Source organism: Maniola hyperantus, chromosome 18 (assembly GCF_902806685.2).
Source record: "Maniola hyperantus chromosome 18, iAphHyp1.2, whole genome shotgun sequence".
Taxonomy (NCBI): domain Eukaryota; kingdom Metazoa; phylum Arthropoda; class Insecta; order Lepidoptera; family Nymphalidae; genus Maniola; species Maniola hyperantus.
Window position 1 is genome coordinate 3,393,878 of NC_048553.1, and position 17,481 is coordinate 3,411,358.

Genomic DNA, 17,481 nt, shown 5'->3' on the forward strand with positions numbered 1-17,481 from the left:
TAGCGTTCTGGTTACACCCTGTTGTCTCGGATAAAATGGCTTGTTGTACAATCTACTATTTAGAGTTCTGAACGCCGAATGAAAAAAGTGAAACTATGTACGATCATTCCTGTCTGCCCATCTGCCACAAATCACAGCCAATTTAATTAACGGCAGTCTCTCCATCACATGCTCCATTAAGGATAACTAATATATGTCTTTGTGGTTAGCCAGATTTCTCCCCTAAAGTGTCTGGTTTTAAAGATACATGGGTTTAAAGATTTGAGAAACCCACAGACAGTGATGTTAGCTTCTAGAAGAGTCCTAGAATGTATCTACATTTGTTTGATTGGTTAATATAAAATTAGAAAATTAATAAATAAATTGTTTATTGTCCAAAAAACATAATAGTCTGTGACAGGTTGAGATGGCAATCGGGGTATGAGGTGGGGGTACGCCCCGCTCACCTTCACTCGCCCGCACTGGGTTAGCGCGCGGGCGTCCCCCCCCCCCCCCTTCATACCCGATTGCGATCTCCAACCTGTCGCATTCTATAGGTACTTGAACATCTAGAACCTAGATTCTAGTATCATATTATATAAAAATATAAGATTTAGGTTGATAAGTTACTGGTCTTTTCAATAAAGTAACAATTAAAAATTAATTAGAGATTCAATTAATTTTATCTTACACTAGCAGGACCAAACCTAATCTCTTTTTCAAACTGCTCTGCTTTCAAAGTTCCATCAATACTGACACAGTTTGCATTAAAAACACTATATGCAGACACTTCACCTTTCTTTTTCGGTCTAGTCCTAGTATTTAAACATATACCTATTAGGATGGATACAACAAAAAATACAGCTCCAAATTGTAGTTGTAGAAAGATTGTGTATAATGTAAGCCAAATAATAGCATACATTGACCATTTTAGTATGAAATATCTCCAAGATTCTTGGTTTTCTTCTACAAATGATTCAACTTCACTAGTTTCACAGCCTGGTTCTACCGATTCTTCCATTATTAGGTTTGTATTTGGATCAGTTATGTCGGGTTCCTCTTCATTTTCTAGCTGTAATTTAAAAGTTCAGAATCAAATGCAGTGCTAATTAACTTCAAAAAAGTAAGTACATAATAGTTATTCATCATCATCATGATCAACCCATCATTGGCTCACTACAGAGCATTAGTCTCCTCTCAAAGTGAGAAGGGTTTTGGCTCAGAAAAGTTAGAGGTGCATGCCCAGGATCTAACCCCCAACCTCCCAGATAGGAGGCGGGCGTCTTAGCCACTAAGCAATCACGGCTTAAGTCTCATATGTCTACCCTCTGTCTAATACCTTTACACAGCCATACCACTATAACATCCACAATAAATTATTTGTAATGCAAAAGTGAAGTCATTTAAGTCGTCGTTATTAATATCACCTCTGAGAAGTTAGAGATGCGTGCCCAGGATCGAACCCCCCAACCTTCGATTAGAAGGTGGACGTCCTAACTGTTAGGCTATCACAGCTTAATAATAACGATAGTTATTCACTATTAGAAAATGAGTTTTAATTAAGTTTTGTTTAAAACATGACTTCAAAGCCTATTAACAATAGATCTAGGCTATCTAGACTACTACGAACAAGTAATTAAGAACAGATTATTCAGACAGTCAACTCTTATTGTAGCTGTTCCGTGATAGTTTGTTGATATTGTGCTGCCCAAAAGAATGCAAGTACAAAGTATTTCTAATTATTAGACTAAGGATATTTTAGTATGGGTACATGATAACATAATTGCAAGTTTACGTTAAAGTAAAATTGCGCATTAGTCAAATTATTTACCTAGTTAGATTTCAATTTACTAAGAATATAAGTCGTGCGAGAGACGTGCTTATCATAAATTTTATAAGTACTAATTATTCATGTTTCTATTGCTGTTTCCACTTACCAGTAAAACCTCCTCCTCACTTCTGTCCTTTTCCATGTCTTTAAATACTTTCGGAACCAGAAAATTCAAGAATTTCTCTTTGGACTTCTCAAGTTTTTCCTTAGCGTTATCTATAAGTTCCTTTCTCCTGCGAAGCGCGCGGTACTCTCTTAGTTTTGCCTCCATAAGGAAATCAAAATATCGTTATCAAACTTTGATACTTTGATACTTGAAACTTTGATTGTTTATGATTACAAATATCTGAAAATAATACCAGAGCTACAAAAACGTACAAACTTTTATGTTTTCGGCGTTGTTACTGTTAATTTCTTGATTTTAAAACTCATTGGTGTTTAGATCTTTTAGAAAAGTATTACCTTTTAATTTAAATAATTGATAATTATAGTTTACAATTAAATTAACCGTACAAAATACGATACGATTTCCATATAATTGCATTTTTTACTTTTCACTCTTTTCAGCTATGCCTATGGATGGGTTGTTGACGTTTGATGACATTTGACCACAGATTACAGAACACATTTACTCCACATTTGACAACACCACAGTCCACACCACGTTCTATTGCCGATAGAGGCCGATAGCATAGCGGCTCATGCTCGCACACTCATGGGGCCATGGGCTCATCATGTGCTCATGGGGGCTCATCTATCGGTAGAATAATATTGATGGTATTCACCGACTCCTGTTTTTAACTCAAATTACGAAAGTACCGCCAGTGGTATAATAAAATTGCAAAACTTTTTTCTTATTAGGCAACATTGAAAAGGGCGCGAATTCCGATCGATATTTCGGCGCACGGTTGTTGTAGTGTTATTTAACTATTTCTTTTAAAATGTTATCCTCCCTATTACAACAATTCCAAATCACATGTTTAGGATGTAGATAAATAAAAAATAGTATACATTTAGACATACATGGAACATCAATCGGAGATGGGTGCGTATGGGGAGAACTCCAATGTTCAGAACAGCGGGAATTACATTACAATAATTCCCGTGGAATACTCAAGACGCGGATATCCTATTCAAGCAGAGTATCAATATAAGTAAGTGCTTGTATTAACAACAGTCTTGTGTGATTTTGTAAAGTGAGAAACAGAACAAAAAAGAAATTCTTTCCCCCTCCCTCTATCCTGCAGGCCATGGTGCATCATGTGTGCAAGGGATTATTTTATACTCCGGAGCCCAGACCCCCGAAGTCTTTTACCACTATGCTATCCCAGCTTTTCTAAAGTTCAATAAAAACGATTAATACAGTCGTTATTAATGAACAATCCAATAATTATTGATAATGAATATTTTGCTCGCGTTCTACTTACAAAAAACGAAGACAAGTGAAAGTACTAAATACTGATGTAGGTACTGTATTGATCTAGACTCATATAATATAATCAACCAAAATATTTTAGCGAATACAGATCTCGGGAAGAATACTACAGCGTACAAAGTCAGAAGCTCCAAGCAGAAGTCAACGCACACTTGTACTCCGTGTCGCAACGCTTACCACACTTGTCCTACAGTCCTCTAGGCCGACACAATGAGTGGGATAAGCATGACCCCCATAAACCTCTGCAGCCGGACTCTAAGGAGAGCAACTCCTCGGATTCCCTCGATAAAAGTGTTATGGGTAAGTGAAACAATATTTCTCCATAGATTTCATGGAGCTACATGTTTGTTAAGATAATAAAGGTTTTATTTATTTATTTAAAAAAAAAAAGGCATAAGGCTTCAAAATTAACTAAGTTTCATCTTCATAATAATTTAGTTTTGTAAGATCATCATCATCATCGTCAGCTCGTGGAAGTCCACGGCTGGGTCTTCCCTAATGACTATGAGTGTCACCACATCCGGTCTTCGGCCTTTGTCATCCAGCCACTTTCTGCCAGCCTTATCTTTGCAAAATAGTTTATGTTGAATCCAATTTAAGATCATCATCATTATCGTCAACCCGTGGAAGTCCACTGTTAGGCCTTCCCTGATGAGCGCTACCACACCCGGTTCTCAGCCTTTGTCATCCGCAGCTACTTTTCCGCCAGCCTTATTTTTGCAAGACAATTTGTGTTGAACCTGCTGCTCGATTGCGGTAGAATGACAGCTACAATGTCACATCACAATCACCTCTGATTGGTTGACGCTCGCTCACTTTTGGCTACAATACATTGTTGCAAGAAGAATACCATAACTTCAGCCAATCACAACAATTGCGATTGTAATAATGATTGATGCAGGTTTCCCGCAATCGACTTGCTGATTTTGAATATCCAAGAAAGTTTACGTTTAAGCTTACAATAAAGTCCAAAGATATTGGAACTGCCGTATTTAATGAAGTGAACGTTTCCAGGCTCTAATCTCAGCAGTTGTTCCAATCAAACAGGCTCCAGCAGCATCGCGGCTGGCTCTTTCAGCACAACTGAACCCATAACCAGTGGGGGTAGTTCGTCCAGTGCTATTTCACCACCATTACCAGGTGAGGTTTTTTACTCAAGGGTACAGTTTTTAATTAATTCGTTTTACTTTACACTTAATTAAAAATAATGCATTGATGTAGTAAGAACTGAATTACGATTTAGATACCTAACCAGTTACCTAAGGAGTAAGGACCTTTAAACATGACTTCATACTTTCCTACACCAAAATGTTCTCTAGTGCAGACTAAGAAATTTGTATGTCTCATTTTAAAAAAGCGATGCCTGATGATGTAGCAGCCACACCACAGCGTCTAAACAGTCTCCGGCACATATTAAATACCTAGTTTTATTTGGACGCACAATTTGCCCTCTGGTAGACATATAAGCTGCTAAAATAAGCTGGTTCAGTTGCTGAAAAAAGTGACGTTCCGACAACCCAATACAAAATGGGCGCCTCATTTAACGAGCTATCACATAGATTTTTAGCTTCCTCAATTCATCTAAAAACTTAGGGTGCCGACTGCCGCCCCAATTTTGCCGTGCAGGGGCAGCGCGGCTACAACACTGCGGACACGCTGCTTTGTAAATCTATATAAATAAAAACTTGTAGCACTTTGCGGCAAAGAAGTTGCCCTTAATGATTACATCAGATAATTTTATTATCAAATCTTCCAGGATCATCAGGAAGTACGGCATCTTCCTCTAGCAGTGCATCAAACCCCGTCACCTGCATATACCTGATGTCTCGCACTGCTGTCATGGTGGAAATGAGTTCTGAGGAAGTTCCTTCTTGCGTCACATCCGCTAGGTTCCTCAACGCAGTTATATCTACTGAGGAGTTGGGGCTCAGCACTCCGAGTGCCAGGAGTTTAGCTACTAATGTGTTTGCGCTTTGGATGTGCAGCCCATTGCTAGGTAAGTAATACTACCACTTTCCTTCCACCAAAGGTATTGTTTCAGGAGCCGAACAGCCCATTTACCCATCAAATAGGATTGCTTCTTTCTTATCTTCCCTCTTTCTTATGGATAAGGGCTCTGGTGGATAAGGCTCACTGAGTTAACCTTTAAAAATAAAGTGATTTCATTGCAGGATATCCTCAATACTCCTCGTCACTCTACCATTTCTGGTGGTAAGACAGATTTGGTGACTGGTGGTAAGTTACATTAAATAGGGCTGCTCCCAAATTATAGTTATTCAGCAGATTGATACTATTAGGGTCGTGCTCACTTGGTCAAGTGATTTGAGAAAAATACCTACGGCAGCGCGTCCCTTCGCTGACACTTATCTCTTATGAAATAGAAAGAAGAGTACGCGATAGAGAGTGAGGCGTGCTATTTTAGTGCTAGTTGGCAGTAGATTATTTTAGGAGGTATATTCTTAGCAACTACTTATTTTGAACATCGTCAACAGAAATTCAGCTCAAGCCCCACCATTGCCCATGGCGCATCTGGGCCGGGTGGCAGAAGCTGCTGCAGCGATACGGGCACAGCTCGGAGTCGCGTCGCGCACGCGACCAGCCTATACTGCGCCTACAGAGGAATATCTTCTTCCCCAAGCATCTGGAAGAGGGAATCAAGTAAGATCTACCAATCCAATACACGAAAAATTAGAGGTATTTAGGGTAAGACTCTAAAGAGACGGCTGTGGTGGTATGATCATTTTATGCAAAGATCCAAGAGAATCACATGACCTGTATTAAATGTTAAACCCAGATGATGAAGAAAATTATACTGAACGACTTTAAAACAGTACAAAACACAATGACGACCCAATACAGAACAACTGGTAGATATTTGGTTAGGAGAGCCGACCAATTAACATGGGCAATGAAAAAAGATTGACCAAGGACCTTATCCTACTCTCAAAGGGCCTAAAATTGAGTGAATTGCTTAGAAACTATTAGGTACATTGCAATATTTGGAATTCTTTATTTTCATACCGTCTGACCGTTGTTGGTTGCTCTTGATTCAAATACTTACTATGAAAATTACAAAATGGGGCTATTCAAGGGCCGCGCCGGACCAACAAATTCCTGAAAGGCCGGCATCGCATTGGTGGTCCTGGTCCCTCTGGTACTGAAAATGTTTATGGGAGGCAGTAATCACTTTAACATTAGTTGACCCGCCTGCTCGTTTGCTCGCCATTTTTATTTAAAAAAAATATCGCCATTTCAGGGACTCTCGTATCCAAGAGTTGCTATACGAAGAAGCACGTCACAATGTGGTAACTGGAAGATATCCGCTAGAAAGCGCCCAAGCGGTCATGTTGGGTGGTCTACAGGCGAGGATACAGTTAGGACCTTACGATCCTCACCGCCACACTGCCAAGTTCTTTAGGTGAGAGGTTCTGCTCGGATAGATACGGTTTGACATTTTCTCCCAAGTCTACAAGTTGCTACATAAAATAAAGAAGTTCTTCACAATGGGATGAATGGAAAAAACTAGAAATTGCTCCGTCTAGAAAAATGTGTATTTTCTAGGGAACAGCAGGACAAATACCTTCCAAAGCACGCCAGGTCTGGTCGATGGGCTCGCCTGTTACCAGCGGGAAGGAAGGGCAGTCCTGAAGCAAAGTTGCTGGAGCAGGCGCAACGCCCTCCCGCGGCGCCGCCGCGGAAACTACGTCACAAGTATCTGTCACACACCCGGACTTTGCCCACTTATGGGTACGTATCTTAAACTACACATACAAGGTGTAAACCAGAACGGTAGCAAAAACTTAGCGTTTTTCTTTACTACGTAAACACAATCCAATACCAGTAACTATTTGCCTCATTTTGTAGTTTTACTTATTTAGTATTTTTCAAACCCGCAATGTATAGCGTGCAAAACTCGGGTCAATGCCCTACCTTCTACGATTGACTCCGAGTGGCCTACTTACGCAACGTTCATTGACCTCTAGCGTCAGTCAGGCGTTTTGTTTGCAATTTATTGTAAACTTTTACAAAATTAATATCCTATACGTGAATGAGCTGTAATCACTTAATACTTAATTTTGTGGTATTTTCTTTCCAGTGCCGCCTTCTTCCAAGGTCAGATCGAGCAGCCAGTGAGGAGCCTGACGAGTCTGCTCACACACGAAGATATCCCCGTACTGGTGGCCATCAATTCCAACGGCGTTTACGTCATTGATGATACAGAGAGCGTGAGTGTTTTCTTTTGAAGAAAATGTAATCTTAGATTTAAGGCGAAATGGAATCGCAAAGGCGAATTCGGCTGCCCGAGCGCAAATTTATTGCACGCTTTTTTTATAAATATTTATATTTAAAACTCAATGTGCTCTGGTACCATAAAATAATATCGCACTCCCTTAGTGTACGTAAATACGAAATTTTTTCTCCTAATAGTTGTGTAAAAAATGCGTATTTTGGGAAACTTCACGATTTTTTTGTATCAAGTCCAATTGTGTTTTAGCTCTCGTAATTCACTAAAGAATAACTTTAATTATTATAATATTATAAAAAATAAATAAACAAATTTGTAGTTTTTGATGCCAAAACTTGATTCTTTGAACATTCGAAATGTGTCTCAACACCGCTTTTGGCACGAATTACTATGATCTGGAATTACTGCTGCTCAGGGACCAATTCATAATCTTAGGTTGCATTACTGATTGATACATTTTTGAAAGACAATCTGATTTTGTTTTGTGCTGACGATGTAAGTATCTAAATTGGGGCAAAATATGTCCGAAATTGGTACATTCAAAGTAGGTACTTTAAATTTACCGTCGTCGCCATCATTAATTTTGTAGATCAACCCACGTAATTCACTTAAAAAATATTAAAATAACTCTGCTAGGAACACTAAAAGTTTTTTGGAAGGCTCTGGGAGAAGAAATCCAAATTGTCGCAAGAAAACTTCTTTGTGATTAAAATTAGGGCCCTCATTCATTATTGCGGAATACCTACCACGCCGAAAGAGTCAGAGAAAACATTTTTGATTCCAGACTGTTCTCCTCGGTCTACTCTATGAAGAACTGTCTTGGGATATTGGTCTGCCATCGGACGATAACGAGGATTGTCTCCCGTGTCTCTTCCTACAGTTTATGGTGGTGGAAAATGGACTAAGGGTTTCCAAAATTCTCCAGGTATTTTGTGTACTAACTAGCTTATGTCCGCGACTTCATACACGTGGACCATATAAATTTCAAACCCCTTCTTTATCCACTAAGCGGTTGAATTTTCAAAAAATATTTTCTAAGCGGATGTCTACATCATAATAGCTATCTCCAAGCCGAATTTCAGCCCGATCCGTCCAGTAGTTTGAGCTGTGCGTTAATAGATCAGTCAGTCAGTCAACTTTTCCTTTTTTATACACGGTATAATTTGAACGCTAGTAAACCAATAACTATTTGCTTTATACATGTAGTTTTAATGATTTAGTATTTCACAATGTATAGTGTGCGAAACTCGGGGTCAATGCCGCGTCGTAGGTGGAGCGCAATCTACGCAAGGTTTATTGACCTCTAGCGTCAGTTAGATGTTTTATTTGCAATACATTGCAAACAAATCATCAATATACCTGTCTTTGTTTTTGTTAGCGCTCTAAGTACACCCTTTATTTATTTTAGACTAGATCCTAGATAGAGATATAGGTTTTAGAAAATCCCGTGGGGACTCTTTGATTTTCCGGGATAAAAAGTAGCCTGTGCCCTTCCCCGGGATGCAAGTTAGACAGACAGACGGACACACTTTCGCATTTATAATATTAGTATGGATGATGAATTTTTGGGTAAAATTCTTGTAAATCATTGATGTAAAGGCTGTAACAAAATTGGTCCTCAATTTTTTCATTACCAGACTAATAAAATTTTGATACGAAACTGTAACTTCCAGGTATTCTCAAAGCAAGCGGTGATGATGGACACCCTGGTGGAATACTTCGCGGGAGAGTACCGCAAGAGGCTCGGCCAGGAGACTCCCAGTGAGCATGCCAACTTTGACTATCATTCAGGTACTTAGGATTTTAAAAGTAGGAAGATGCAAATTACCTAGTTTTTTTGTATAGTAGGTTAGTAGTTTTAAGTTAGAAAAAAAATGTAGGTTAGGTAACCTAGATTTTTTTACTAAAAAGAATATTAGGCAATGATGACTAATATTCCCCTTTCCCCTCTAACTAAGCGTTAAGTTTGTCCAAGAAGTAGGTACGACAGTTATAGTGCAACGGGTGGGGTTTGAACCGGCAACCTTTCGGATTTGATTGTGGGTTGAAACATTTTTCGAAAAAATGTATCCAATTTTTAAGTACCTAGTCAAAATAAAAATGACCTGAATCGACATTTTAATTTGCTCTGTAAATAGCTTCGAGTTGTCATTCTTTAATTGATTCTCCCATATAAACGCTGTCACATTAAACCCGTACTACCCTCATATTTTATTAAAACCCCTCTTCCAGATTCAGGCAGCATATCTCTCCCGCCACTGTCGCGTCCAGACTCGCCGCAGCGTCGCTTAGCCAACAAGCTGTCGCGTCTAGCACTCGCGACGCACGACGGTCGCGGCAACCTGCTCGGCGGAGCTGGCGACTGGAGCAGCGGCCTGCACCACCGGCAACCCTCGTGGATACTGCCCAAACACTAGTGTATTGATGAATAAACTATTATAAAGACACCTTTGTTTTATTTCTTGCCTAAAATTCCAATCAAGACTGATGCTTGATGCTAATCACAATTCTACATTTTTCAAGTTCGCAAGTTTTCCTAGGCAGTAGTATCTACAGACAAGATCTCAATACCTGGTACTGGTTTTCTAGATTTATTTGCGATTGTTTGGGTAGTATTACAGTGGAATTTAATTCAGGTAGTGTATCTCAGTGTCACGTCCAGACTCGCCGCAGCGTCGCTTAGCCAACAAGCTGTCGCGTCTAGCACTCGCGACGCACGACGGTCGCGGCAACCTGCTCTGCGGAGCTGACGACTGGAGCAGCGGCCTGCACCATCGACAACCCTCGTGGATACTGCCCAAACACTAGTGTACTGATGAATAAACTATTATAAAGACACCTTTTGTTTTATTTCTTACCTACGACTTACCTTAAGACGGATGATAATCAGATTATTATTCAACATTTCCCAAGATCACAAGTTTTCCTAGGCAGTAGTATTACAGATAAGATCTCAATCCCTGGTACCTACCATTTTTCTAAATTTATGTGCCATCTTTGAGTAGTATTACAGTGGATTTTAATTCAGGTAGTGTATCTCGGTGTCGCGTCCAGGCTCGTCGCCAACAAGCTGTCGCGTTTTACATTCGCGACGCATGACATCCGTGGCATATTTTCTAAGAGGTATCTCCTACAGGTAAATATTTTGAAACTATAGATTTTTTAGGGCACAAGAAATATTTCTAAGCTACCATACCTTCTGAAAGTCGGACGAAGAAAATATTTTAATAGAAGTTATGTTTTAATAGTTTTGCCTATATTCCATTCTATCTGGTCTCCGCATACCTTACCTAATATTATGTTAAAAAGATTCGGGATTTCCTTCCAGGCTAGGACTTCGATTTTAGACTGATCGTTACTTTATTAATTTCCGAAGTAAAGATATCGTTTACTTCGGAAAAAATGTTAAAAAATAAAACACAAAATTTTGACCCATTGCGTTCCCATCTTCAATCGCAGCTAATTAAAAAACTTTAGCCAAGAACAATTGGTTTAATAATGGTAGATTAACATAAATCTTAAGTAAAACAAAACCTATAAATAAGTAGTCACCTAAGTAAGTAGGTAATCTCATTATAATTATGTAAGTAGGTAGGTATAACGAATGATAAAATATTTTAAACAAAAACAGTTTGTAAAAGCTAAAGAATATAAAACTATTTTTGTCCCTCATTTCATGCGATAATAGTGTCGTAAGCGGTTGAATTCTTTCAGCAGCGGATGCTTCGCCAAGTAATCTTCCAGAGCCTTGAACCTGGGCGCGGACAAATCCTTGTGTCTTGTCAAACGAACTTCTAGAGTGTGCACTTGGAATGACAGTTCCGCACTGGAATAAAGTTAATAAATTTTAATTTTATGTAACTAGGTAGATACAGTTCTTGCAATTCACGAAGGCGAGTGGACTTTACTTGTGGTTACGTCGGATACACAGGTATTGCGTAAGTGTGCGTGCATGTCGCACCAAACAGTCGCGAGCAAGCGCTCGTAAACGCACAGATTCAGTGTACGACTTATACCGATACGACTTAAACACAAGCATGAGCCACTCGCCTTCGTGAATTGCAAGAACTGTACCTACTAGGGAGGTACAATAAAATATAAGACCTAAGTAGGTATTTCTTCTTCTAATGAAAGAATTAATAAAATATTATAAAAGGAGCCGATATGGAGTTCTTTTTTTCATTTCTTCTTTCTTTTCATTTGGGCAGTAGGCTACGGGGTACCTAGACCATGACATTTTAAAATTCAAGTTAAGGACTTCATTTTAGATTCTTAAAAACGTTTTTTATTTTTTTGTATCATGAATAATTAATATCCTCTGCCCCTTTCTCCTAAAAATCAACAAACTCATCTTTATGGCATTTTGTGATGTTCCAATTTACTAGTGGGATATTCAAACAACTAACTTGGTAAGTAGAAGAAGAACTTCCTACTTACCAAGTTAGTTTTTTGGATATTTGAGGATATCCATAATATTTACCTTAAAGCAAAATATGCGCTTTCCTTTTCGGGCGTGAGGATAAATTGATTTGCCAAATACCACAGCCTCTTATTCTTGTACTCTGCATTGAGCTGAAAAATAAAAGAGAAGTTGACACCAAAGTCCGAAATATAACACACGCAGTAGGTACACGTCTCATGTGACACAAGCTATCAGTCTCAGGTTCACGGTTTCTAGACCCAACGATTTCAGCTGTAGGGAGGTACTTACGTTGATATGTTATAAAGTTTCTTGATCGTACTATCAACATTTCCATACTAATTGTGTCTGCCTATCTGTCTGTCTGTCGACTAGCTTTTCGCAGCCCATCCTTGCACCGATTTTGACGAATAGGAAGACAGCTTGCATCCAAGAGACGAACATAAGTTACTCCTTGTCCGGAATTCTCACGGTATTTTAAAAAATCCTAAATCCACTGAAATGTACTTACAGTGCGAGAAGGCTATCTTGGCGCGTGGCGAAAATCGGAACTAACGTTGCCGTCAAGTGCCCCCTTTGTTCTTGTTTGAATATTCTACCAAGCCTTTGTTATTCGCAAGCCGTTGTTTGCGCTCCAACAGCGCCCCCCTATCAATGTCATTCAAGTGCCAAGAGAGCCTTGTCGCACTGTAGCTTGCATTTCAAGGACGAACATAGACTACCTACTTTTTGTTCCGGAAAATCAAAGAGGTCTAAAAACCTAAATCCACACTGACGAAGTCGCGGGCATCATCTAATCCTATAGTTACCTTATCATATCTCTCCTGCACAAGATTCTGGCGGGCTAACTGCTTGGCTCTGAAGTCGTTGATGCACTGCTCTCGAACAAGCGTCGCTTCCTTGATGGTGAGTGGAGTTCCAGTGCCGAACCATGAGCCGAACATGCGTGCTAGGTATGGCGCCAGAGGATCTATCTCCGCTTCTATTTCACGTTCGGTCACTGCGGCTTTTTGGATTTCCTGCAAAAGATACCTACAGTAAATACTGCTGTATTTCTTGATTTTCTGTCATGTTTGGTTAAAGCCTGACTAAAGACCAAACTAAAAAGTAATGAAACCCCTTGGTCCCATAGCATTCTTTTGTAGATACATTAATTATTTATAAAAGTTCCCACGTTTTTTGGTGATAACTCATAAACAATTTTTTCAGTTAACGGCGTTTAGGTCAATTATGGCATCTTATCACAATATTATTTCTTATGGGACTGTATACTGTAGAAAATCTTGGTAAGTAGAATATTATTATAAACCTACCACTGATGGAATGTATTTCTAATTTTTGAATGGGCTACTTGACACTTTTTTAAAGTTGGTCTGAACTGGTTAATATTTGTCCTATTATATCAAAAAAATTAACACTATATTTTTTTGCGCCCTAAAAACCATAAAACTTTTATTTAAAAATATATTTTTCTTAGACAGGTGAAAACACTGTCGGCCATGTTTGGCCGATAGATTATCTGTGCTCTGACGTCATGCATTTGTAAACAACAGCATAACCTCCCAAAGTTAATAAACATGACTTCTATTATACTAGTTTACATGAAAAATATAGTAATTACTTATCGTTATTGTATCATCCGAGAATGTAAAAAACGCATCGATAAAGACCACAGGAAAGTTGTGGATTAGAGTGCCCAGTGAAATAAATATACGTAACACGAAGACTTGCTTAAAGGGATCCTATATGACTAACGACTTCAACCCAAATTTATTTTTGCAAAGATCACTTTGTTGTAAGTCTTACTTAATAACTTATTCAATTTATAAAGAGAAAACGATAATTTTTTACGTTTACTATGAGTTTTTAGAAATATATAAAAACTAGCTTATGCTCGTGACTTCGCCCGCGTGGACTTCATAAATTTCAAACCTCCATTTAACCCACTCAGGGGTGGAATTTCAAAAAATCCTTTCCTAGTGGATACCTTCTCTTTACCTACAAATAACACACCCACTAAATTTCATGTATCTAGGACCAGCTGTTTAGATGTTTAGGCTGTGCGTTGATATATAAGTTAGTCAGGACTTGAAATTTTATATATATGGATACTACGTTAGTCAATAGGGATGACATTTCTTTGTTTACATATTTAATGACGTCACATCATGGCTGACAGCGTTTTCTGAGTTTCAAATAAAAATAAAAACTGTATTTTTTAAAATTGGATTTATATATCCATCCTGCGTTTTTAATAATTGTTATTGATATATTTCGTTGTCTTAAGCAAAATACTATAATAAATAATCATTTATTGGACGAAATTAGATATGAGTCAAGTAGCCTATTGACTCAGATCTGATCTGGTGGGAGGCTTTGGCCGTGGCTAATAGTCACTTTACAGCTAAAGCGTGCCGTGTATTGTAAGTATATTGTGTTGAAATTTTAAAATTCCTGTTGTGAAAACAACTATAAACAAACAGATCATAGACAAGGCACTGGGTCTGTGGTCTACTCTAAAGACATTGATAGTGACAGTGATACGACATATAATGTGACAGCCTGGCATTAGGCAGGAAACGGACTAACAAGCTTCAGATTCATTCAACACGTAACGTTAACGGACTTTTACATTACATCGATTTCAACACACAAGTTAATAAAGGAAAACTCAAGATTCCACAAACCCAATTGCGACAGCCAACAAGAACGAAGGTTCGAAACTTACCAGCGCCTAACCAACAGCCCAAGGTACAAACAATTCCTTTCCAAGTTAAAAGCCTAAGCCTCGTGCATCGTCAGTTACAGGTAAGATCACAGTCAAGGGCAAATTGTTTTATAAAGGTATCTTTCCGATAAAATAATTCGCCATACCTGTTCCTTCCATCCCTTCTTCGCAGCCTCATTTCTCTCAGTATCAAACAGAGCAACAGCCAGTATAGGGTCAGTGAGCTCATGTAAGCGTTGTTTTAAGTAGCCATTTACATCCGTCTCTCGGTCGCGGATGTGTTTGCGCGAAAAATTCTCATATTCGATGTTGTCGCAGAGGGCGTAGTAAATGTCTAGTGGACGCGGTGGCTTCGCACATGGATCGGCCTGAAACAGAAGTTAAATGTAGCAGTTAACCAGTTACTTAGTTCCCTTAGCACCGAAGGTGTGATCATCACAATGTTACTGTCCCAATTTCTGTGATTGGCTGAATTATTTATGGAATGGTCTAATACAGGGTGTAACCAGAGTCTATTTTAGAATGTACAAGTAAAGCCCTTCCATAATGTTATGATACCCCACTTGGTATAGTCATCTTACTTTGAAAGTTGAAAATAGCAATATTTGTTCATGAACACATTTTAATTTTTTTCTTGTGATGTAACCACAAGTATAAGGTTTTCAGATTTTTCCCCTAATGTCTGCAATAAGACCGCTACCTGCCAAATTTCATGATTCTAGGTCAACGGGAAGTACCCTGTAGGTTTCTTGACAGACCGACAGACAGATAGACAACAAAGTGATCCTATAAGGGTTCCGTTTTTCCTTTTGAGGTACAGAATCCTAAAAAGACTGTTACAAACTCACAATATACCCGGATGTCTTGTCCGGATAAAACAAAATCTGTCCGCCAGTCTCAGCCAAGTTAGGCTTGATAAACATACGCGTGTCATTCGTAACAAAGTTATACGCATAATGGTACAGCAGTTCTATCGTGTTCTCTTGGACGTGGAAGACCTTCTTCCATATGTCACTCTTCGCCGGCACATCAGGGTTGCGGCTGTATGTCTCCACTATATCTTTGACTTGACGTTTGGGTTCAGCTTTGGTGCCTTCTGTGTAGGTTATGTATCGTGATTCGAGCCTGAAATCACAGTAAGTAAACTGAAAAATTAATTTGACTTTTTCCGTTTTCCGATCGTTGTAAAATGAAAAGGAGACAATAAATGTAGAGAGAGACAACAAAACTTTCGAAATTCCTCAAAAAACGGATCATCGGAGAGAGTAATCTATACTTTGAAAATAGAAAATATCACTATTTGTTCATGAACACATTTTAATTTTTTTCTTGTGATGTAACCACAAATTCACGGTTTTTAGATTTTCCATGTCTGCTATAAGACCTACCTTTCTACCAAATTGAATGATTCTAGGTCAACGGGAAGTACTCTATATGGGTTTCTTGATAGACAACAAAGTGATCCTTTAGGGGTTCCGTTTTTCCTTTTGAGGTAATAATAATAATAATAATATAGCCTTTATTTACTGAAAAACATTACATGCAATTTCATTTGTCATAGTATTCAGTATATACATATTTTAATAGAATCAATACATAATACTTATTTACATTTACATTTATATTTATATATCATTACTATTATTTATGTCACCGCTATTTTTAAATTATTAATTTTTTACTGTATAAATTTTCATTTTTTAATATGTACACAATACTATTCTGTATATCACTACTAATTTTCATATTTTATTAGGTATATAAATTCTTCTTCCACTTTTATTTTTCAGTACGCCCCATTTGGACGAAGGCCTCCTCCAGTCGTTTCCACATTTCTCTATCTTGGGTCATTCGTTGCCATGTTGCTCCCATAATTTTCACAAAATCATCATTCCACCTAACTCTTTGTCTCCCTCTTGATAGGATACCATTCTGTTACTGTTTTTGCCCATCTGTCCTGGTTTTGTCTGCAAACATGTCCGGCCCATTTCCATTTTAGTTTTCTAATTTGTACTTGTATATCTACTATGTTAGTTCTATTTCTTAATGTTTCGTTTGCTATTCTATCTTTTCTTCTTACATGTAGCATACTACGTTCCATTGCACGCTGGCAGATTGCTAATTTTTGTTCTAATTTTTGTGTCAGGGCCCAGGTTTGGCTACCATAGGTTAGTATAGGCAGTACGCAGCTATCAAATACTTGTTGTTTGTTTTTCATCGGCATTTCTTTTGATTTCATTACTTCTTTTAACATCCAATATCTGTTCCACGCATTTGCTGTTCGTCGTTCTACTTTCTTTTTCATCGAATCTTTCATTGAGACAATTTCTCCGAGATAAACGTATTCATCGACATATTCTATTTCTATATGGTTTGCTTTAATGCATTCCTGTATTCCGTTTGTCATCGCCTTTGTCTTTTGTATATTCATGTCAAGGCCAACCTTATTGCTCTCATACAACAATTCATTTAGCATTTTCTCTAATGTGGCAGGGTTCTCAGAGAATAATACTAGGTCATCCGCGAATCTCAAATTATTTAGGTATTTTCCATCTATTTTTATTCCTTGTTCATTCCAGTTTAATTTTCGAAACACGCTCTCTAGTACTGCATTAAATATTTTAGGCGATAGTGGATCTCCCTGTTTTACTCCTTTTGACAGTTTAAACCATTTTCCATTGCTTTCTAGTTTAATTTTTGCTGTACTATTTTCATATATATTTCTAATAATGTTAATATATTTTGTATGTATTCCTTGCTCAAAAAGTGCCTTCCATATTTCATTGTGTTCTAAACTGTCAAAAGCTTTTGAGTAGTCAATAAATATGATGTAAATTGTTTT

The 17,481-nt window shown here is 38.2% G+C and overlaps 3 protein-coding genes across 6 annotated transcripts in view; 1 reads left to right on the top strand and 2 right to left on the bottom strand.

Moving 5' to 3' along the window:
• Positions 1–351: 351 nt before the first annotated feature.
• Positions 352–2,081, bottom strand: Saysd1 (SAYSVFN motif domain containing 1). Its single transcript, XM_034977833.2, has 2 exons — positions 1,917–2,081; positions 352–1,051 (listed from the first exon to the last, which is right to left on the bottom strand). The coding sequence occupies exons 1-2, from the start codon at positions 2,079–2,081 to the stop codon at positions 662–664; spliced, it is 555 nt and encodes a 184-aa protein (XP_034833724.1). The 3' UTR covers positions 352–661.
• Positions 2,082–2,545: 464 nt separating this feature from the next.
• Bili (FERM domain-containing protein 8 Bili) lies at positions 2,546–9,936 on the top strand. Of its 3 annotated transcripts, none has more exons than XM_034977980.2 (11): positions 2,546–2,964; positions 3,328–3,545; positions 4,260–4,385; positions 5,002–5,241; positions 5,738–5,903; positions 6,502–6,663; positions 6,807–6,992; positions 7,342–7,471; positions 8,276–8,416; positions 9,165–9,282; positions 9,724–9,936. In XM_034977980.2, exons 1-11 carry the CDS (start codon positions 2,834–2,836, stop codon positions 9,906–9,908), a joined length of 1,803 nt encoding a protein of 600 aa, XP_034833871.1. In that variant the 5' UTR covers positions 2,546–2,833; the 3' UTR covers positions 9,909–9,936. The 3 variants fall into 3 exon arrangements, with proteins under 3 accessions (XP_034833871.1, XP_034833872.1, XP_069360523.1); XM_034977981.2 differs by having other exon boundaries at positions 2,716–2,964; positions 4,293–4,385; XM_069504422.1 differs by having other exon boundaries at positions 2,717–2,964; positions 9,165–9,252.
• A 1,151-nt stretch (positions 9,937–11,087) lies between these two features.
• The window catches only part of lobo (lost boys), a 219,845-nt gene continuing 213,451 nt past the window's right edge, over positions 11,088–17,481 (bottom strand). For both annotated transcript variants that reach the window (XM_034977977.2, XM_069504418.1), the window contains 5 exons: positions 15,488–15,764; positions 14,786–15,007; positions 12,721–12,930; positions 11,972–12,063; positions 11,088–11,317 (listed from right to left, as the gene is read on the bottom strand). In XM_034977977.2, coding sequence (XP_034833868.1) covers positions 11,161–11,317; positions 11,972–12,063; positions 12,721–12,930; positions 14,786–15,007; positions 15,488–15,764 — 958 coding nt within the window. In that variant the 3' untranslated portion in view covers positions 11,088–11,160. The remainder of the gene's footprint in view (positions 11,318–11,971; positions 12,064–12,720; positions 12,931–14,785; positions 15,008–15,487; positions 15,765–17,481) is intronic.